This window comes from Taudactylus pleione, unplaced genomic scaffold (assembly GCF_031769625.1).
Source record: "Taudactylus pleione unplaced genomic scaffold, aTauple2 ptg000543l, whole genome shotgun sequence".
In the NCBI taxonomy this organism is placed as follows: domain Eukaryota; kingdom Metazoa; phylum Chordata; class Amphibia; order Anura; family Myobatrachidae; genus Taudactylus; species Taudactylus pleione.
In genome coordinates this window covers 396,813-420,368 of record NW_028284945.1, presented here as the reverse complement: position 1 = coordinate 420,368, position 23,556 = coordinate 396,813, and the positions used below count along the sequence as shown (strand labels likewise).

General features: G+C 43.7%; 1 protein-coding gene across 1 annotated transcript in view; it reads left to right on the top strand.

Moving 5' to 3' along the window:
- PDE4DIP (phosphodiesterase 4D interacting protein) overlaps positions 1-23,556 on the top strand; it is a 361,535-nt gene that overhangs the window by 32,415 nt on the left and 305,564 nt on the right. Inside the window, exon 2 of the mRNA XM_088451272.1 lies at positions 13,955-14,031. Within this exon, the coding sequence (XP_088307398.1) occupies positions 13,955-14,031 (77 nt within the window). The remainder of the gene's footprint in view (positions 1-13,954; positions 14,032-23,556) is intronic.

The window sequence follows — 23,556 nt, the reverse complement described above, 5'->3', positions numbered from 1 at the left end:
GCATCTCACAACAATCTACGCCATGTCACCCCAGTCCCCTGCATCTCACAACAATCTAAGCCATGTCACCACAGTCCCTTACATCTCATAATAACCTACGCCTTGTCACCACAGTCCCTGCATCTCACTACAACCTATGGTCAGCACAGTCCCCTGCATCTCACAAAAACCTACGCCATGTCACCACAGTCCCCTGTATCTCATTGCATTCTTTGCCATCTCACCACAGTCCCTAGCATCTCACAACAACCTATGTCATGTCACCACAGTCCCCTACATTTTATAACAACCTACGCCATGTCACCACAGTCCCCTGCATCTCATAACAACCTACGTCATGTCACCACAGTCCCCTGCATCTCAAAACAACCTACGCCATGTCACCACAGTCCCCTGCATCTCACAACAACCTACGTCATGTCACGACAGTCCCCTGCATCTCACAACAATCTACGCCATGTCACCCCAGTCCCCTGCATCTCACAACAATCTAAGCCATGTCACCACAGTCCCTTACATCTCATAATAACCTACGCCTTGTCACCACAGTCCCTGCATCTCACTACAACCTATGGTCAGCACAGTCCCCTGCATCTCACAAAAACCTACGCCATGTCACCACAGTCCCCTGCATCTCATAACACACTATGCCATCTCACCACAGTCCCTAGCATCTCACAACAACCTACGTCATGTCACCACAGTCCCCTGCATCTCAGAACAACCTACGCCATGTTACCACAGTCCCCTGCATCTCAGAACAACCTACGCCATGTCACCACAGTCCCCTACATCTCATAACAACCTACACCATGTCACCACAGTCCCTGCATCTCACAACAACCTATGGTTACCACAGTCCCCTGCATCTCACAAAAACCTATATCATGTCACCACAGTACCCTGCATCTCAGGACAACCTACGTCATGTCACCACAGCCCCCTACATCATAACAACGTACGCCATGTCACCACAGTCCCCTGCATCTCAAAACAACCTACATCATGTCACCACAGTCCCCTGCATCTCATAATATTCTATGCCATCTCACCACCGTACCTAGCATCTCACAACAACCTATGTCATGTCACACAGTCCCCTACATCTCACAACAACCTATGCTATGTCACAACAGTACCCTGCATCTCTTAACTTTCTATGCCATCTCACCATAGTCCCTAGCATCTCACAACAACCTACGCCATGTCACCACATTCCCCTGCATCTCCGAACAACCTACGTCATGTCACCACAGTCCCCTACATCTCATAACAACCTACGCCATGTCACCACAGTACTCTGCATCTCATAACAACCTGCGCCATGTCACCACAATCCCCTGCATCTCATGACAACCTACGTCATGTCACCACAGTCCCCTGCATCTCAAAACAACCTACGTCATGTCACCACAGTCCCCTTCATCTTGGAACACCCTACGTTATGTCACAACAGTCCCCTACATGTCATAACAACCTACGCCATGTCACCACAGTCCCCTGCATCTCACAACAATCTATGCAATGTCACCACAGTACCCTGCATCTCATAACAACCTACACCTTATCACCACAGTCCCCTACATCTCATAACAACCTATGCCATGTCATCACAGTCCCCTGCATCTCATAACAACCTACGCCATGTCACCACAGTCCCCTGCATCTCACATCAGTCCCCTGCTTCTGAGTACTGCCCCCTGCGCTTAGATAGATAGATAGATAGATAGATAGATAGATAGATAGATAGATAGATAGATAGATAGATAGATAGATAGATAGATAGATTAGTAAAACAGTCAATTTCTGGCAACCAACAAGTATGAACAAAATTTCCTTGGCTGCTTTAATAAATAAAAAAGGTCATGTTTGGAGGTAATTACTTGAGATAAGAAGAAGGTGAGATTTGTGCACATTGCCCTGTGCTGTAGAGGAGTGATTGTAAGCTACCTGAACAAAGAAATGAGACATACGTTTTAATTATGTTAATATTTTATATTACATTTGATAGAAGCCTTTCCCGCTTCCTTGTACATATACAAATTAGCTGTCTCTCAGTTGTCTTTGGAAAGTTTTTGATAGATCAATATTATTTTTATTTCATCAGATGGGTGCCTTTCATAGACTGGGGTTTAGGCAATTGCTTTCCCTGAATAACCTGATCTGCCCAGCTCATCTCACAGTACAGCTCTGCAGTTGTTGCCAGCCTAATACTATATGGGATATTGAATAAACTTCCCCCCAATATTTGATCGGTGTCTCCCATCAGTACTGTTGGTGATCCTATCTTTGCAATTGTTGCTTTCCAGTTGTATCCATTCCAATCCTCACATCATGAAACTGCCACTGTTATAAACCTACCTTCAGTAGCATAATCATGCAAGTAAGGAGGTCACTGCTTTCCATAAGATCAGGATATACTTATTCTGTAATGCTGTGTTCACTATTTATATTCCTATTTAGCTATAAGTAGTTTGGTTCCTGCCCACCTCAACTCGTAGGATATTTTGAACAAGTAGATGAATACAATAAGTTTCTGAGTGTCTGACTCTAGTAAAGCATGTTTTTTTTTAAATTTGCAAATGATGTGACAAGATGCCATTTTCTCTACAGGCTAACAAATTTGCATAGGCGTGCATACATTAGTGTGGAAATGACATACTCCAAGCACAATAGGCTGAAGAATACTGAAAGCCGAGTGCCAATGAGAGTAAGGCCTTATCCTATGGTAGCAGAGAGATCCCCTTCAGTAAATGTATCCTGACGTCATCATTTACTATCCACTTGGCTATCCATTGGGAATAGTAACCATGCCCAAAGCATGGCGAGCGAAGCGAGCCCGCAAGGGTAGAAGTTCCTACTGTAACAGGGCATGGAACCACAGTTCCGCCCTCACTTGACGTAACTTCCAAGTATATTAACTGTAGGGGACCTATATACAACCCTTATCCCATTGACAATTCTGCCAAAACATAGACCTCACCATGTTGTAATTCACTGAAATATAATGCACAAATGTAAGTTCTAAATCCTTTATTAAAAAATTATGCTACATAAGGGACAAAAATGTCATGTAAATGTTTCAAATATCTAATATTTCAATTTGTAAGACCACCTTGGTCGGGTGATTTTTAAAGTTTTAATTTCCACAATTTCATTGATATTACAACTTCTCAACTGTAATGGGGCAATATTAATATTCATAATTGCTCCTGCTGAAGCTGAGGAATTAGGGGTATATTTACTAAAGTGCTGGTTTTTAAAAGTGGTGATGTTGCCCATAGCAACCAATCAGATTCTAGCTATTATTATCTAGAAGGGGCTAGATAAATGTTAAGTAGAATCTGATTTGGTTGCTATGGGTAACAACTTCACTTATAAAAACCCACACTTTAGTAAATATACACCATATAATTTTATCTGCAGAAAAGCTTATTTATTTATTCAAATAACTCATATCCTGTTAAGGAAAAAAATATGTGCATATTTAAGTAGTGCGTCCACCTGTAACACAATATATTGTTTCATGTGGGATGTAGTTAAATGGCTGCCGGGCACCGTTGATTACAGCACTGTCCCCGATTTGGTGGGGGGATAGCTGTAGGCATCCCCCCGGGGAGGGTTAGGGTTAGGATACGGGGAGGGGGTGTTAGAGTTAGGCACCCCCTGGGGGGAGGTTAGGGTTAGGCTCTAGGGGGGGTTAGGGTTATGCACCAAACAGGGAGGGTTAAGGTCAGGGGGGGAGAGGGAGATGAAAAGCGTACTTACCTCCCTTCGGCATGCGGGCTTCCAGCTGCCGGTATATCATGCCCATTCCGTTTCATGCTATTGTATCTACCTTGCTGAAGATTAAAAAATATTCAGGAGAAAGAGGATGGATCCACAGTTATACTGTGCCAATCAAAGTACAAAGATGCGATGGTGTCCCCAGCCCAGCTGTTCATAGCTCAGTTCTAGTAGCAAACTGTTTGGTCCCCTGTCTTACAGCTTCAAGCCCCTAGGCTGTGAGTGCTACATGTACTTTTAAAGCGGCGGCACACCACTTTCATTATTTTTTTTTTTATTCATAAAAACCTACATTAAAACATCAGTCAACATCATCAAAATAGTGATGGTAATCTTGATGATATGTTTAAAGTTGTTTTATCATACTTTGTCACTATATGGTCTATGGATCTGAAGGATCCATACAGATTTGGATATAGGACCACATCCAATATTTTTATGGTACCCTATTTGTGTGTAACGTATTCTCGTTTTGCATGCTGAAATTATCAGTCTTGTGATAAAAAAAATCTGAGACTGACTGTGGCAAGTGACAGCTGTTCCCTTAGTTCCTCAGTGCTCCCTGAGGAACTCCTGAATGTTATGCCTTATTGTCATGCCCCCACTGAATGCTACACTATGTAGACAATAGTGATTGGACCCTGACAGCAAATAGATCAACAAGATTTGATTGGCGTCAGTACTTTGTTGGTCCATCACATTCAGTGATTACTGCAGACACCCTTCTTGGCAAACTGTCCACAAGTTCCTGGACAACAATACAGTACAGTGACCAACTGTGACACTGAAGAAGGTTGAGTCGGCCTAAAATGCACCCGTCACTCCAATTCATCCCGGAGGTTCTCAATGGTGTTAAGAGCTGGATTCTGAGCTGGTCAGTCCATCCGGGTTACCAAATTTTCTGTATACCAGTCCAGCATCGCCTTGGAAACATGACATTTGTTGTTCCCATAGATCTGCAAGTGGCATGGGCTTCCCTACATAGTATTCTTGGTGAAACCGCCATATTAGTGTGTGTGGCATGTCCATTCACTTTTGTCTACATAGTGTACATGTTACCACCAAATAATGCACATGTTACACATCGTTGAGGAAATTGGAGACTACAATGAAGAATGTCATGCCAGTCTGGTCACCTGGGAGGTCTGCATATCTCCCTTTCCCTTACAGAAACCACCATGATGATGCAATCAGTGTCTCTAAGAGATTTGTAAATGAAACTCTGGTGTAAAAGAGGATGTTGCTGGATTTACCTTGTCCTACACGAAAATGGGAAGAAATAACTTATTACATAAATATTTTATGGTGCAGAGTAACTTATGTGTATTATATTGAATACAGAAAACATGATAAGATATTGCCATTTCTTAGTGAGGATGCCCACAACATATTTGTGTAATGCTGTTACATAGAACAGTGCATGTTAATTAAGTATATGTTATCATCTTGACAACTACAGTGAAGAAAACTGTACCATTGAAGTAAATTTGGAATCACAGATTACTGTAAATTGTGTTTAAGTGACAATTTATATTTTAGCCAAATGTGCCCTCTGCCAGATCTATTGCCTGGTTCTAACTATTGTAATATTGCTATATTGAAAGCTCTCCTATATGCAGAAGGAGAGATCTGTCCGCCTGACTACTGTCCCTAGGGGACACATTAATTGTCTACATGAGTAGAAAGTCCTTGTCCATTGGTCCAGTCAAATCTAGTCCAGATAAATTGCCTCAGTGCAGTCTACCAAACTCTCCCAGACTAGTCACCATGCTGAAATCAGAAATAGGATTGGTCCAGTGTTTCAAGTGCGTATTTGCATTTATGGCAGTGTGGCTCTATATTAAGAGCACATATTGTATGGTACGGTACAAATTAGGATTCCCAGGTTATTCTTTCTGCTAATTGTTGACCTTAGGTCATTATAATAACTCATTTAGAATAATTAACTGAATTCTACCATTTTCATGACATATCTAAAATCACATATTACTTTGTCAAAATGGTTTTCTGGAAAATCATTGTTTTAAGCAACATAAAAAATATATATTTTGATGACAGTAACATATATTTCAGAGTTCTGCTTTCTGCCACTCTGTCATGGAGGGGCAATCAACCCTTTTATTACCATTACGAGTTCAAAGGAACCTAAAAGATTAGCATTATTGATTGATCTGAAAAGAAACAGACAGACTGAACAAAGTTATATTGATAGTAAGAAATAGGATCAAAACAACCTACAAAAATTATGTATATCTTTCTTAAGTATCAATAATTCCATCATATGTTTCATATGCATATGTGCAAAAATTATACAAGGCTTTGTGGAATTAATGCCATATCTCTGGGATGTTCCAAAATATAGTTATAGTGCATTTGGGGGCAATAAATACACATCTTTGTGGACAAAAAGAAGCATAAATTTAATTGGTTGTAAAATGGATTAGTATACCATTTGGGCAAAGAAGATTACATTTAAAAAGTAATGAAATGATTTTGCAAGCTGTAATATTTTTAAGCAGAAGCTTGTTAAAGCCTTTCCCCAAGGAATAGATTACTTCAGACATGTTTGAATTTAGTGATATAGATTCTGTATTGTATTTACTGTACATTTCATATTATTACTATTTTGCATTAATATTTCTGTATGTCAATTTGTTGCATTTAAAAAAAACTGTTAAAATATTAAAAATCAAATAAAGGAATGGAAAAATGAGGGAAGAGGAGAGCTGTGCATAGTATTAAATATTCTGTGTATTCTACAGAAATAATCAGAAGAAAACAAGTATGATAATTAATTATTGTTGCAATTCATTGAATGGGGGACCTACAGTAGACTCCGGCTATCTTGTCATTATTTAAAGGGTATGGAAGAATAGGGAGGGAGTCTCATATTGTTCTAGCAATGGGGATCATATTGCTGATAACTTCATCGTAGTGTTAAGTGGATCATTTGAACTTGCGGAATGGTTGAGATAAGGCAATGAACTGTCCAACATAAAAACACTATTTCTGGACAATTCCCAAATATTTGGAACAGAGTGCCTTCCCACCCATACTTACACCAACAAAGACACGATGCATCTGTAAATAGTAAATAGTTTATGGATCCAAGTTGGAATGAGGTACCATTGAAGAAACACTATAGCAGTATTTTCACACACAGGTATACAAGCAGAGGAGGTGAAAATGTTAGACCTAAATTGGGAGTCTCTCCAATACCCTATCTCCAGTCTAACTCATGAGGATTTTCATTGATAGCAGTACATTACATTACATTACATTACATTAGCAGTATAGGGATTCAAGAGGACTGTGCTGAGGCAGGGACGTGTAGACAGGGGAGGCAGAGCCTCGCCTGTCATACTTTTGAGATTTGATATAAAAATGATTAGAATAATACCAAGAAGATATTTATAACTTATAAACATCTTCTTTGTTTATTGTACTCATTTTTATAGTTAACAATCACCAGTTTTGTGGAGCTTCCTGGGACTGCAGGGAAAAGAGAGATGAGGCAGCAACAGCTCAGCTTAGCTTCTTTATAGTCAGACACTCCTTGCAAAGCTGGGGGCGGCTCCACACCATAGGCAGTAAGCTGCACAGAAAGAGAGCTAATAGAGGCTTGCCTCTGAGTATGGGCGGCATGCCTTGAGCACTGATGGACACCTTGGATGTGTCATGTGACCAGGAAGTGCACTGCTGTGTTTAGAGGAGCTCATTCAGACCTGGATGCTAAGCTACGCTCTCACGCAGCTAAAAGGTGCCGGGTGTGCAAATGCCGCGATTGCATTGTTTGGTGGAAGGACGCCCTCTATGCCTTAGAGAGCGACGGCAGAGCGAACGCACTCCAGTATAAAGATGTCCACCTTTCTCTCTTAGCACACGTCATCTCTTGGAAGTGTGTGATTAATCGTGACATCAAACGCCATCGGACCTGCACGCAGCTCTTGAGGTAGACCCTACCCCACCGCAAGTACTGCGATCACTGCAGGCTGAAATATAAGCAAGTGACGTGTACAATGATGCTTCTATGCTAATTATGCACACCCATAAAACTCAGTTTTGATGCGCAGACACACCTGTGTTCTCAGCACCACTTCCCTGTTCACAAGCACCTTCTCCTGTTACCACCCACAAATGGCGCTGTCATTCAATATAGAGTCCAATATGTGTACTACGAGCACACAATTCCTGGGCGCAGTGACTGGTTCGCACATGCGTACTTTGACGCATACACATGCGCAAACGTGTGTTAATAGCCATTAGCATGCGTTCGCAGCTTAGTGAACTGGTCTGAATCAGGCCCTGAGATCAAAGCTCAGCAGCAAGTGAAGACACAGTGATGCAGGTAGGAGAATCAATGGACCCTGAAGCTTAGGCCCTGATTCAGACTTGGGAATAGAGGAGCTCACTCAGACCTGCTCGTAAGATGCGGTCACTCGCTGGCGAAAAGGGTCTGGATATTCAAATTCCTCGCTTGCACTGCGTGGCATAAGGATGCCCTCTATGTGTTAGCGAGCTACGTCACTGAGTGCTCGCTAGTGTATAAAGACGCCCCCTTTCCCCTCGCAACACACTTCATCTCCTGGAATTGTTTGATTAATCGGTAACATTGAGAGCCATCGGGGCTGCTCGCAGCCCTTGTGGTTGCCTTTCCCCACCGCAAGCACTGCGATCAGTGCTGGCTGAAATACATGCAGGTGAAGTGTACAATGACGCTACCTTGCTAATTATGCACTCCCATTAAACAGTGTTTTGTCAGCCTGACACACCTGCGTCCACAACACCACTCCCCCGTTTACAAGCACCTTCCCCTGTTACCAACCACAAACTGCATCTGTCACTCAAACTAGCGGGCAGTCTGTGTGCTACGAGCGTACGATTCCCCATCGCTGAGACATGCTTGCGCACGCGCACTGCGAATTATAAGCATGTGCACTAAGCAACTGAGAATATTAAAATGAACCTCTATATACCCCTGCCTGTACCTTCTAAAACCCTTCCTATAAACCTCTAAGGATGACGCTAATTTGCGTACGCAGTCATACAGTAAATAAAGACTTAGACCTGGAATCTGTGGTTCCAAAGCACAAGTGTTATTCAAGTAAAAGTTCAGACAGTTACACGCAATTGATCCAGACACAATTTAGGCGCAAAGGAAATTATACAGACCCAAGTACTGTATACATACGCAGCGCTTCCGGACCCGAAGATAGGCATCAGCAAGAGACCCCTCCTCATTCAGCACGAAGACTAAGAACCCAGCGTTTGAGCACACATATTTATACCCCCCCAGAATAAACAGGACAATAGGGAAGTTTGTTGCTGATGTCATTGGTTCCCAGGGGAGAAGTATCTGTTACAGAGCATTTAACAGGCTGGTTCAAATAGACTCTCCCTGCCTCTAACAGCTGGGGATCTCTCCCTTCCCGCCCCCTGCAACATCCTAACGTTGTTCATGAAATATACATTTTGTTGCTTGTAGGCTCTGCGATCCATAACTCAAGAATGCATGATGCGATCTCCCCACCGATAACACCGGAATACTGTAAAAAGAGTACGCATCAGTACAAAACCAAACACGACTTGTTTAGCATGTATAATATCTTAGTTATCAAATATCTTTATTTCTCAGCATTTAAACTAACTGAACCAACTTAAATTATACACTTTAAAGCTTATTAAACCTTATGTGTGAATATGTAATGTGTGAGTATTCGGGGTTTGATATAACTTGGTTAACTTGGGGAAGATGCGTGCACATAAAGCTAATAAATGGTATTTTAATTCGGGGTCTTAAGCATAATGTGTGTATGTGAAATGATGAAAGATGCAATCGCATGATGCTAATAATTGTGCATTCGCTACTGGGCATCATGTTAGCAGCTCAATTGTGCGTAATGTGCGGTGTTTATGCATGAGATTCCATCTATGATGGACTTAACATATATATATATATATATATATATATATACACACATATCATTCCTCACTCACAGTTTCAGACTGCAATGCAAATGTGACTTCCAGCTGTGAGACTAAACCATCCTGTCTAGGTATGAAACTAAAACCTGTTTGGATTCAGACAAATCCAATTGTGTAGATCAATGCCTGGATTATATTACAATTGCCAACATGGATTTCCAATTTGTATGTAGAAGACTCACAGTTTCTGGTGCATGGTCTATTCTATTTAGATTATCAAAAACATTGCCATCTGTTCTTAGCTCGTGAGTTGTAACTTAAAGTGACGCTGGTTGCAAAATGTCGTCTTGCAGATTCTTGTTTCTAAAATGGAGTCTAGCTGCCATTCGCAAGATGGTGTCGAGCACGCTTCAATTTTAAGCTGATCTTGTCTCAGCCAATTATCCAGCTTTGATACAACAATCGCCCGGCAGCGAGCGATCGCACGTTAGCGAACGGGTCTGAATCAGGTCCAGAGAGAGATATCTCTCTCAACTGATCATCTTGGTGAAACCATGCTGCAATGCAGGTGGGGCAGATTTCAAATGTGCAGAGAGATTTAGATTTGGGAGGAGTGTTAATCTAAATTGTAGAGTAATAATAAAGCTATGTAGTATTTGTGGCCAACATGCAGTGGTGTAACTATAAATTTTGCTCCCCCATGCCAAAAAAGTTTCAGGCCCCCCTGACCAAAGATCAAACACACCCAAAGATGATGTTTAAGGTGTGTGGTTACATGATACAGCAACGTGCCTTACACATTGTGACACACTAAGTAATGCCACTTATAACTCAGTGTGCCACACCGGAATGCCCCTTACAACACATTATGCCACACCGGAATGCCCCTTACAACACATTATGCCACACAGCAATGCCCCTTACACATGCCACGTATAACACACAATAACATACAGTAAAGCCCTTATAACAAATTTATGCCATGCTGTAATGTCCCTATTTCACATTATGTCACACTGTAATGCCACATACAACACATTATGCCACACAGTAATGCCACATACAACACATTATTCCACACAGTAATGCCCCTTACATATTATGCCACACAGTAATGCCCCTAATAGCACATTGTGCACACAGTAATGCCAAATACACATTATGCCCCCTGTAGTTGCTCCCCCCCTCGTTCACACAAACACACACACAAAAAAAAAGACTTACCTTTATCCCTGCTCCAGTGCTGCTGCCGTCCATACCCCATGTCCGCTCCTCGGCACTATGGGAGTGACGTCATGACGTCACTCCAATAGTGCTCTGCGGAACCCGGAAGACGGAGCGCACTCCTGAGCTCTGTCCCCAGCGTCCGCTCCTCGGCACTATGGGAGTGACGTCATGACGTCACTCCCATAGTGCCCTGTGGGACCTGGAAGACCGAGGTAGCTCAATCCTCCGGCTGCCGGGGGTTTGAATAGGAGCCGGGCGCCCGCTGGTAACACACTCAGCGGGCGCCCGGCAGATGGAGGGTACAGGGGGTGCGACCACACCCCCTGCACCCTCTGTAGTTACGGGAGTTCCGCCACTGAGTGGCGGAACTACTACCCCCATCGCCCCCAAGCTACCCAGCGCCTCCAAGCCACCGCGGGGGCAGTAGCTACACCACTGCCTACATGCAAAAGCAGCCAGTATTTAACCTACATGTAAAAAAAATTATGTATTTACACCCCTTGCATTGCAATATGGTTTGTTCAGGTTCACAGTTGAGAGAGACATCTCACTCTATTCCCAACTCTGAATCAGACCCTTAGTGTAGTGAGGGGAGAGTTACAGTAAGTAGGAGGTGAGAGACTCCCAGCACTCAATGTGTGCCTCCCCAGCCATTGACCTCACTGCACATCACTGTGCTGAGGGGGATCATGGTGTCTACAGATAGTGTAAAAAGGGGGCATATCTGACATTGCAAATAACCCACATTTGGGACCTGGTATTTATCCTACATTTCTGCAAAAGAAATCTCAATATTTGTGAGAAAAAAGATGAAACAACAATTTAACTATTTTTATTCAATAGGCATTTTATTGTTCTTCTCATATATGTAATAATGTTGTTAGTGTTCCTAAAGGATTAATGTATATCTGATATTCTTGCCTTATGTACAGTGCTTTTTGCAAGGAGAAATCTGCTATTGTTAATTGCATTGTAAACTAATTTATTGTCTTAGTGGAAATTGTGTCTAGGTACATAAACACAAAATTATCTTTTTATTGACTGCTTTGTACAAACACAGGCTTATGTAATAGGGTGTGGGTTGTATAAAAAATGAGAGCTTAGACTCACATTTTTTTACAATTTGCACTTGTAATAGTCTGCAAGAACATACAAACTTACATGTTCTTTGCATTTCCACAACCTGCATGGTGCAAAGTCGCATCCAGAAGTTTTACCATGGAAAACATACAACTCAACCAATGTAATAGAGTTCGAGTTTTTAACTAGCACAGAATTACTTAAATAAAACTCACAAAATAATAGACCTGCTTCAGGCTAGCGAGTTTAGCCTGAGCAGGTGCTTGTTTCACAGAAGCATTCACAAATCAGTGAGATCCGTGTAAAAAGCTATTAAAGTGTTAAATTTTTTTAAAAACATGCTGTGGGGCCCCTCCCCCAAAAGCACAACTAGCAACGGGATGTGTGAGCCAGTCCTAGTTGTGAAAATACAGGGAAAAAAAGACGTAGGGGGTCCCCTGTATTGTCCACAAAATGCACCGGACTCTTTCTAGCGGGGGGTGTAATGCTGCAGCCATGGCACCCACTTCACAGGGTTCCCCGGCCAAAGCATTCAGCACCCCACGCTAGTCAGCCCAGGCCAGAAATCCCTTGGGAGGTGGGACCCCCCAATAAAGGGATGCCCCCTCTCCAGGGCACCGAAGGCCTGGACTGATGCTCGGGGCTATCCCTGGCTTTGGTTGCCAAGTTAATTGTGTAAAAAATTGTTAAAATAATATTGTCCTTTACAAGAGAACTAGAGGACCCAGCAAGCCTCTCCCGCATGCTGGTACTTGGAGAACCACAAGTACCAGCATGCAGGGCATTAAGGGCCCTTTAGTACCTCTAGTTCACCTGCAAGAGAAATATATAAAAAACAATACAGTTTGTTGTATATTTTTATTACAAATACATACACTCACGGCTCCATTCCAATTGCAGGTAAGAGGGAATCAGAGAGAGAGACTGGCAGAGGGATTCTGTTAGAGAGAATAGAAGGGGTGAGAGAGGGGGATGCAGGCAGGGAGAAGTGGTGGGGAGTGACAGGAGACTGAGAGGTGAGTGGGTGAGAGAACCAGGGGCTAAAAGGGTAGCAGGGAGTGAGAGGTGGGTGGGGGATTCAAATTTCCATACCCCCACCTCTAAATTCCCACTTCGAGCACTGCTCACACTACATACTTAACTTGTCCCTAGCACTGGTCTGTCCCCTTCTTCAGTAGAATCCACGATCGGTACCTGTAAAATATAAAAAACATACTCACCTACCCATTGGTTCCGGTCCTCTTCATTCCCTGTAGGTATCCATTGTCTTCTTAAAATAAAAAAAATGAGAAGTGCGGACCCCCGGATATTGTACCATCCTCTAAGGACGGTACTTCCCGAATATCACTCCAGCCGCTGTATTTCACATAGAAATGCATGGCTGAATGTTCTTTGGCTGTGAGAGGTGAGCCTCCACCTCTCAGCCAGTGAGAGGCATGTGCATGACAGGTCTTGTGTGATAGCATGCAGACCCTGATATACTGATATACCTCTGCCAGATTGACAGGCAGAGGCATTTATTGGGCAGTGAGGGGGCGGGGATGGGTGGTGTTTCCAGAAACAGGAACGTGTCACCCACATTTTCTGCCGCCCACAATTGTGACCAATGATCGCTATGGTTATCTCAGCCTGCGATCTTAGTCGCAGTGCTGGGATCGCAAATCCAGCAGGGGCAGTCAGACACCTCCTTCTGCATTTGCATATTTGCAAGCACGAAATTGCAAAGCTGCTTGTGTACAGCTTTGCAATTCTGTCCTCTGCTGAATCAGCCCCTTAGTAATATTACAGACTTGGAACGAAAGTAATAATCAGTTGGAAGAGGATTAATAAATCAGGTTCTTTTTTTCCTATTGGAATATCCCAAATAAAATAAATTATACTTAAGAATTGCTACAGTAAAGTTTTCTACTGAATTAGATTTAATTTTCTTTCTTAGAATATTGAGCTCAAAGTGGAGGTTGAGAGCCTGAAACAAGAACTTCTGGAGAAGCAGCAGCTCCTCAATAAGCCCTGGTATGTACAGTACATGTGTTTTCTGTCTGTGTTTAAAATAAAAAAAAATCTTAAATATAAGTATAAGATTTGTATAAAGTGTTCAAATTAACAGAATAATAAAACAATAGGTACAAGCACTTAGGTTCAAATAAAATAAATATGCTGTGACATTGCCATAAGGAGTCTTGAAAGTTCACAGTATAAAACCACCAGGGGTGGGATGCACCAATGTGAGAAATGTGGTCAAACCAACAAAATGCATTTTCGGGGGTTTGACTGCATTTCTCATATGCACCAAGAATGTGATGGATGCCAATAGAAGCTAAGTGGATCCCTCCCAGTACCTCCAGCAGTACCTCCAGCAGTACCTCCAGCAGTACCTCCAGCAGCGTGCGTCCTTTTGCGCATGCGCAGAAGGATGCCAGAGAGATTTCTGGGTCACTGAGCTGGAAATTCTTCACTCGCAAAGGACAACTCTTACCGAAAGAGCTGCCCTTTGCGTTTCTCTTCATGCATACAGGTATAAATAATGCCGTCATGCTTGCGAAGTGTGGTGGGATGCACCGCCCCAAGTATTAGCTAATAGGAAGCGGAAATCAAATTTCAGCAGTCCCTCTCTGGAGATGCAGCTCAACAGCTGATTATGATGGGCCTATTTTATGTGGAGGCCTGGGGCTGTTGCCCTTTCTGCCCCATTGTTAATCTGGACTTGGGGTTAATGTTACATTTCAGACATTCTCCGTTCCCAGAGAAAACAATGACATATGCAGAGAATTAGTGTTTAATGATTGTTATTAACATTGATCGTCTGTGACTCCTATGTTGCTTTGCGCTGCCCCATGGTCACTACAGAATTTATGTTAGGGATGTGCGCCGGACCATTTTTGCCGGATTTGGATTTGGTTCTAATTCGTCGTCCGGCTTTGGATTTGGATTTGCCAAACTGCGGTGACTGGCTTTGGATTTGGATTTGGATTTGGATTTGGATTTTTTTACAAAAATTGAGAAAAAAAGCTAAAATCACATAAATTGGTCTTTTTTTTCTTCCTAGAGTATTATTAACCTCAATAACATTAATTTCCAGTCAATTTAGACCATATCACAGCTTATAATATTGTTTTCAACATTATTGGCTAAAGGTTGCAGTGAGCTGACTGGTTACTAAGCGACAAAGCAGCGGCACAATGACACAGACACCACAGTATAAAGCACATCTATGACACATTGCCACACAGCAGTGACAGAAATGAAAAGTAGTGCACCCACCCAGTGGGGTACGGCCAGCAGAGTCACAGTACTTGTTTACAAAGTGGGCTACGGCCCTAGGAGTCACAGTGCACAATCTTATTAGCATTACACCGCACATAGGGCCTGATTCACAATACACCATAAAGTAGTGTCTCTTATTTATGTTACGACACACAGTAGTGCCCCTTTTACACAATGCCCACAGTAGTGACCCTTTTACACAATGCCCACAGTAGCGGTGTCCCTTACACAATGTCCCCCAGCAGTGGTGCCCCCTATGCAGTCCCCTTAGTAGTAGGGTCCACTATGCAGTGCCCCCAGTAGAATGCCCCCCAGTAGTATGCCCCCCATTAGCAGGCCCCCCCAGTACTATGCCCCCCATTAGCATGCCACCCAGCAGTATGCCCCCCATTAGCAGGCCCCCCCAGTAGTATGCCCCCCATTAGCATGCCACCCAGTAGTATGCCCCCCCAGTAGTATGGCCCCCCAGTAGTATGGCCCCCCAGTAGTAGGCTGCCCCAGTAGCAGCCCCCCCCCCCCAGTAGTAGGCTGCCCCAGTAGTAGCCCCCCCTGTAGTATGGGCCCCCCCTGTAGTATGGCCCCCCCTGTAGTAGGCTGCCCCAGTAGCAGCCCCCCCCCCAGTAGTAGTAAGCCCCCCCAGTAGTATGGCCCCCCCAGTAGCAGGCCCCTCAGTAGTATGGCCCCCCCAGTAGCAGACCCCCCCAGTAGTATAGCCCCCCCAGTAGCAGGCCCCTCTGTAGTATGGCCCCCCCAGTAGTATAGCCCCCCCCAGTAGCAGACCCCACCCAGTAGTGCAGACCCCCCCAGTAGTATAGCCCCCCCCAGTAGCAGGCCCCTCTGTAGTATGGCCCCCCCAGTAGTATAGCCCCCCCCAGTAGCAGACCTCCCCCAGTAGTGCAGATCCCCCCAGTAGTATGGCCCCCCCAGTAGCAGACCCCCCCAGTAGTATAGCCCCCCCCCAGTAGCAGGCCCCTCTGTAGTATGGCCCCCCCAGTAGTATAGCCCCCCCAGTAGCAGACCCCCCCAGTAGTGCAGACCCCCCCCAGTAGTATAGCCCCCCCAGTAGCAGGCCCCTCTGTAGTATGGCCCCCCCAGTAGTATAGCCCCCCCCAGTAGCAGACCCCCCCAGTAGTGCAGACCTCCCCCAGTAGTGCCCCCGGCCCTTGCACAAATAAAAAAATAAAAAATAAAAACTTACCTGTATCCCCGCTCCCGCGCCGTCCGCTCTGTCACACGCTGAGGAGGGAGCCGGAAGACGGAGCTCATGTGTGAGCTCCAGCCGGCTCCCTCCGTGCAGCAGCCAATGAGAGTCTGTGTGACTCTCATTGGCTGCTGTAACAAACACACAGCTGCCGCTGGCGGCTGTGTGTCTGTGTCTGTGTAGGGCAGAGCGCTATCACTGCGCTCTGCCCTACACGCGAGGAGACCTGATGTCGGATTCTCTAGTGAGAATCCGACATCAGGCCGGCCGCCGTTCGGCCCCGAACGGGGATCCGAGTCAGGCGGTGAACACCCGAACAGGGTTCGGGTGGACTCGGATCCCCAATGTTCGGAGCGGTTCGGATTCCACAGAATCCGAACCGCTCATCTCTAATTTATGTATATTGGATTTGTTATTTATACTGCTGGTATATAAGGATGATTATGCTGTTTGATGCATTTTATGCATAAGTAGAGCTCAATAAGTGATGCGGTGCGCTGTGAGGCTAAAACTGATGCTAGGTGAGACTGTACTTTAGCATCTTAGCTGTTGCTATGACAACTAGACCCGCCTTCTTGGACACGTGACCGGTAGTTCACTCACTTTCGGCCCACGGGTGTATACGTTCACCTGGTGGAAAGCAGTTTACTTCCGGATGTTAGCGTTGCGCGGTGATGTGACACGTGGAGGTGCTGGGGACACAGGCAAGGAGGTCTGTGGGGTTCTGTTTGGACATATGCTGTCTTTTCTTCACACGTGCTGATGCTGGTCTTGATAAGGGTCATGTTGGACCAAAATGTCTACTGACATATGTAAGCTATTCAATCATTTTATTCTGCTGGAAATGCTCTGGTGAGTGCCCCTTATTCAATTCATTTATGTTACACTGGATCAGGACTCTGCTCCAGGGGGAGCACCCCTATTAGTCGTCTGAGATGAGGATGTGAGTGCAGACATTTTCCTGGACATATATATACAGTGTGTGTGTGTGTGTATATATATATATATATATATATATATATATACATACAGCGGGTGTGTGTATAAACAGATATTATGTGTGTGTATATATATATATATATATATATATAAACATAATGTATACATAATATATATATATATATATATATATATATATATATATATATATATGGGAGAGAGCACATTTGATTACAATGGCATGTCTGAAACAATGGCAATTAAAAGCATTTTTGAATGAGATAGGTAGGGGCAGGCGCAAGACTAACATTTTTGTCTGGGTGCATACAAACATAATAATTACCAAGCTAACCCACACTGGGCCACCAATGGCACTGCAAGATCCAGATCACACTTTTTGTTTACACCCCCCACATCACTGGTCACTCCCCCATATAAGTAGCCACACCTCCACAATAGGCCCTTCATAAAATTCAGCTCCAGGCCCATGAGGATCTTAATCTGGCACTGACTGTATATTATGATTGGCAGCCACCAGCTCTGGTTTTGCCTATCACTTTGATCATAAATAACTTGATTTGGTCCTGGAACACAAACTTGTGGCACCCAAGGGTGCCAAATCACAACATAGTTTAGAAATGAATGACTTAAACAATATAATGTATTACTACTACTACTACTACTACTACTACTACTACTACTACTACTACTACATTGAATAAATCATTGGGTAAAAGTATAATTATAAGTAAAAAAGAGATTTAAAAAATAAATAAATACAGTATCTACTAGCTGAAGTACCCTGCTTTGCCCAGGTTTAAATCTTCAAGTTATTAAGTTTTATTATGGGATGTCGTCCAAATCCATCTAGTGGAAGACCCAGAACAGGCTCCCTGGGTCAAAGTTCTGCCCGGCGCACTCTTCTGTAAGGTCCAACCGGGAACCCACACTCCATTAGGCATCCTAGACCAATTGCCACCCCTCTGAAGTTTTCATCAAAATCCATCCAGTGGAAGGCCCAGAAGAGGCTCCCGAGTCAAGTTCTGCCCAACGTACACCAACAGGAGGTCCAACTGGGACCTCAACCTCGTAGTATGTCTTCTGGGATCCAATGTTACCACTCTGTAAAGTTTTCATCCAAATCCATCCAGTGAAAGCCTCAGAACAAGTTCCCTGGGTCCAAACAGGCTTCGTGGGTCAAAGTTCTGCCAGGCACACTCTGCTGTGAGGTCCGACTGGGACCCCAACCACTCATTTAGTCATCCCAGACCAATTGCCACCCATCTGTGAAGTTTTCATCCAAATCCATCCAGAGGAAGGCTATAAAGAGGCTCCCTGGGTCAAAGTTCTGCACAGCGTACACCAACGGGAGGTCCGACTGAGATCTCAACCCCCTAGTGTGTCTTCTGGGATCCATTGTTACCACTCTGTAAAGATTTCGTCCAAGTCCATCCAGTGGAAGAATCAGAACAGGCTCCTTGGATCAAAGTTTTACCCATTGTACACCAATGGGAGGTCCGACCAGGACCCTAATCCACCAAAAACCTTGCCAGGATCCAACTGGACCCCCTCACATTGGTTTCATCCTAATCAGTGCAGGGGTGTCCAAATGCATAACCAGACAGACAAACAAACAAACCAATTAATTTTATGCATCTAGTGGAAGGTCCCTGGGTCAAGGTTTTGCCTGGCAGACTTGGCCATTAGGTCCGACCCGGACCCCAACCACTCCTTTAGGCATCCCAGACCAGTTGCCACCCCTCTGTGATGTTTTCATCCAAATCCATCCAGTGGAAGGCCCAGAAGAGGCCCCCAGGTCAAAATTTTGCCCAGCATCCCTGGGTCAAAGTTCTGCCCAGCATACACCAATGGGAGGTCTGAATGGGATCTCAACCTCTTAGTATGTCTTCTGGGATCCAATGTTACCACTCTGAAAAAGTTTTCACCCAAATCCATCCAGTGGAAGGCTCAGAACAGGCTTCCAGTGTAAAAGTTTTGCCTGGCATACACCAAAAGGAAGTCCAACAGGAACCTCAATCCCCTACTATGTCTTCTGGGATCCAATGTTACCACTCTGTGAAGTTTTCATCCAAATTATGTGATATCATCCAAATCCATCCAGTAGAAGGCCCAGAACAGGCTCCATGGGTCAAAGTTCTGCATGGCGCACTCTGCCGTGAGATCTGACCAGGACCCCAGCCACTCCATTAAGCATCCCAGGCCAATTGCCACTCCTCTGTGAAGTTTTCATCCAAATCCATCCAGTGGAAGGCTCAGAATAGGCTCCCTGGATTTAAGTTCTGCCCAGAGTCCCCGGGTCAAAGTTGTGCCCAACGTACACCAATGGGAGGTCCGACCGAGACCTCAACCCCCTAGTATGTCTTCTGTGATCTAATGGTACCAACTCTGTGAAGTTTTCATCCAAATCCATCCAGCTGAAGGCCCAGAATAAGCTCCCAGGGTCAAAGTTCTGCTCAGCGTATACCAACAGGAGGTCCGACCGTCACCCTAACCCCCCAAAAACATGAAATGAAAATAAATTAAGACTTAACTTTTATTTTTCATTATTTTAAAATATTGCATGGCTTGTATGAGATATCAGAACACAGTGATACAAATAAATACCTACAAATATATATATATATATATATATATATATAACAGGGACTTGTTAAATATACTGCCTAAGGATTATTATCTTGCCATCTGAAGTGGTCCCTAGAGAATCACTTGGTTATTGCATGAATTATGTCCACCCACAATATACATACAATCAATAAACAGGGTTCAAATCCTCAGTAAATACTTGTGTGGATAAAGACAACATTTGAAAATAACAGTAATTATGATGGATTCAAGACTAATGACAATGTTTTTAGCAATTTAGCAGACATAGTGTTACAAGTCACAGTTACAACTTGTCTCCGGAAATTTACCTGTGCATGACGCAGTTGTTCCGTTCTCCTCAGGTGTGTCAAAGTCAAATAATTGGATATGATCGTTGTACAATTATTATCTGACGATATAGTCGTCTATAGTCTGATGATGTGTTACTAGGACGCTACTTTGCGTCGGTGCAATCCAATGCGCACAAATGCGAATTCACAACACACATTCACGCACATTTGCTATTTCAATACACAGACGCACATATGCGATAGCATTTGTATAAAATGGTTCCCACACATTATAGTTAATAACCAGAGTTATTAAAGGTATTGTTATCTAATAATTATGATGTGAGATGTACTTAAAAGAGATCTAAGGTTCAGAATACAGTGGACATGTCAGGGTTTGGTATCATACTAAATCCCTGTTTATTTGCAGACATCCGTTTATATCGGCAAAGTCGCATCATGCGTCCACTAGTTATGGATGATAGGGAGTTATTGAATAGAATGTTCTTACTTGTATTCAGTGTTGTACCCAGTATTAACCAGTTCTTCGGCAGGAAGCTACACAATGTGACTGTTGGAAGACTGAGCCATACCCCTGATGACATCGTATGAACTGACCAATGACCAGATTGACCAGAAGCAAGAACCAATGGGAACCTGTCAATCTGTCCCTTTGTTAACTCTGTAAGGTATATAGGCTGTGTCCTGACCTCAGTGTACACACATCTTCTAGCAACCACAGACTTCTGGATTGATGACTGTATACTGAGACCAGTGCGCACATGTATGTATCGGCTATATAATTGATTTTTCTCTAATTGTTAACTCTTACATCGTGTTACTCCTTTTTACATAAATAACTTTTTGTGCTTTGGAACCACACGATTGGACTGGAAAGCAATTCTTTCTTAAGCGACTTGCAGCGCTAAATAGCAACTAAAAAGTATTCATAGATGGGGGCTCGCGACTGATATTATGCTACCGGAAATTACGTAAAGCGTACGGATTTCAGTTCCTCAACAAAGGGTGGACGCGTCATATACAGGTAAGAACATAATCTGTTCAAAGCCTATTTAGCACTTTATGTTGTGAAACCGAATATCCGTTTTTGTTTAATTTAAGGAGCGCTGATTAGGACCTAGGGCAGGGGTTCCCAACCACGGTCCTCAAGGCACACTAACAGTCCAGGTTTTAGGGATAGCCATACTTGTGCACAAGTGACTTAATTAGTACCTCAGTTACATCTGTGCACAATCATGGATATTACTAAAACCAGGAAGGTAAGTGTGCCTTGAGGACCAAGGTTGGGAATCACTGCAGTGGACAGTCTTCCTGGGAACCTCCATGTGCTACAGAAGAAAAGCTGTGAGCCACACGATTGGACAGGAAAGCAATTCTTTCTTAAGCGACTTGCAGCGCTAAATAGCGACTAAATGGTATTCATAGATGGGGCTCGCGACTGATATCATGCTACCAGAAATTACGCAAAGCGTATGGATTTCAGTTCCTCAACAAAGGGTGGACCCGTCATATACAGGTAAGAACGCAATCTGTTCAAAGCCTGTTTAGCACTTTATGTTGTGAAACCAAATATCTGTTTTTGTTTAATTTATGGAGCGCTGATTAGGCGGGGTTCCCAACCACAATTTGGATTTAACCATCTGTGCACAATCAAGGATATCACTAAAACCAGGACAGTTAGTGTGCCTTGAGGACCAAGGTCGGGAATCACTGACCTAGGGACAAGAGAGAAAAGTCAGTTTCTTTTATTGTCATTTTTGCGCTGCAATAGGCGATTCGCACATAGCATATGCATCTTCCCTGTATTGCTGCCACATGTTTAAACAATCATTTTGATAGATAGTCTTGTTGTATTAATAGCGTGATTACTTGTTAAAACCTCTGAATAGGTATTGTCACTTGGAAAAGCAATTTTTCTGCCAAGAAAACAAGGTGGGATATGAATGTGAACGTGTGCTTGTGATGTGAAAAGAAAAAGGTTTTTGGCACTGTTGTAATGAGACAGGAGAGACCCAGTAGGTGTCTGACGAAGCATAACTACTACCGAGTAGGTATACACAGCAGGTATACTGGCAGCGAAAACAGGGATTTCTGTTTTCGGCGAAAACTAAGGGGTTTTCAGCAGACACACCCAATAGTAATCGCAAAGCTTATTGGTAGTTAGTATCTATAGGCAATGTGATTGGACTGCACGGTTGCGTACACACCATATAGTTGTGTATAAAACTGTGATTGTGATTTAGGGTTGTGTGGGAGTAAATCGCTGGCAAGATTAAGTGTTAAATGAAATACTTAATTTCCGCAAGGCAGAGACGGTACTCAAAGTGGGAAGCTGAGAGACAAAGCTTGTGAATTTGTCCAGAAGGCAGAATAATTGCATAGGCTATATTCTGCTCCTCATTGTGTAAGCTGACAATCATACCTAAGCGGTCGGTTCTGCACAGTGGGAGGAAGTGAGCGGACACAGCTTGTGAATTCATCCACCGTCAAAGTCCCATAGTGAAGGAAGCAAAAGCGTTGTCCCAGATGGGTGCCAAGCAGTCGCTAGGGATGGTCGAGGAAGAGCTGCTCATGGATGGGCCGATTGCATCGGCAAGGTATATAAGGAATAGTATGGCGCGTACACAACAGCGTACTGCGACATATGGGTCGAGATGACCACTGGATGTTTGAGACCATTTCCAAAGGTTGGCAGTTTTGATTCGGAGGTATTAAGTAATGTTAGAAATAACATATGTTTAGTCAAATCATTGAAGAAAAGAGTAAAGTACAATGAATGTTTGAAGTTGTGGCAGCACGAGGGGAACATGTGCAAGGGTGGTGTATGCATGCTGCAAAGCAGCGTACTCACACTGCTAGGTAGCGTGCACACGCCGCAAAGTAGCGTGTTCACTCCGCAAAGTAGCGTACACATGTGGCAAAGTAGCACGCTGCAAAACGGCATACTCATGCCGCAAAGCAGCATGCCGCCAGGTAGCATACCCATGCTGCAAGGTAGCGTTACCGCGCATAAAGAAGAGAGCGCAAGCGCAGCTCCATCACCCTATGCAGCCACAGGTAGAAGTACAGCAGATACCAAAAATAAAAAAGAAATTGTAACAAGTAACTTATACCCTGTTTAAGAAAAATGTTTTTTGTTTTTTTTGTAGAAGACGATGAACACACCACTATGTATGTGTTAAAGTGTATGCATCTTCCATCATTGTGCATTTTGGG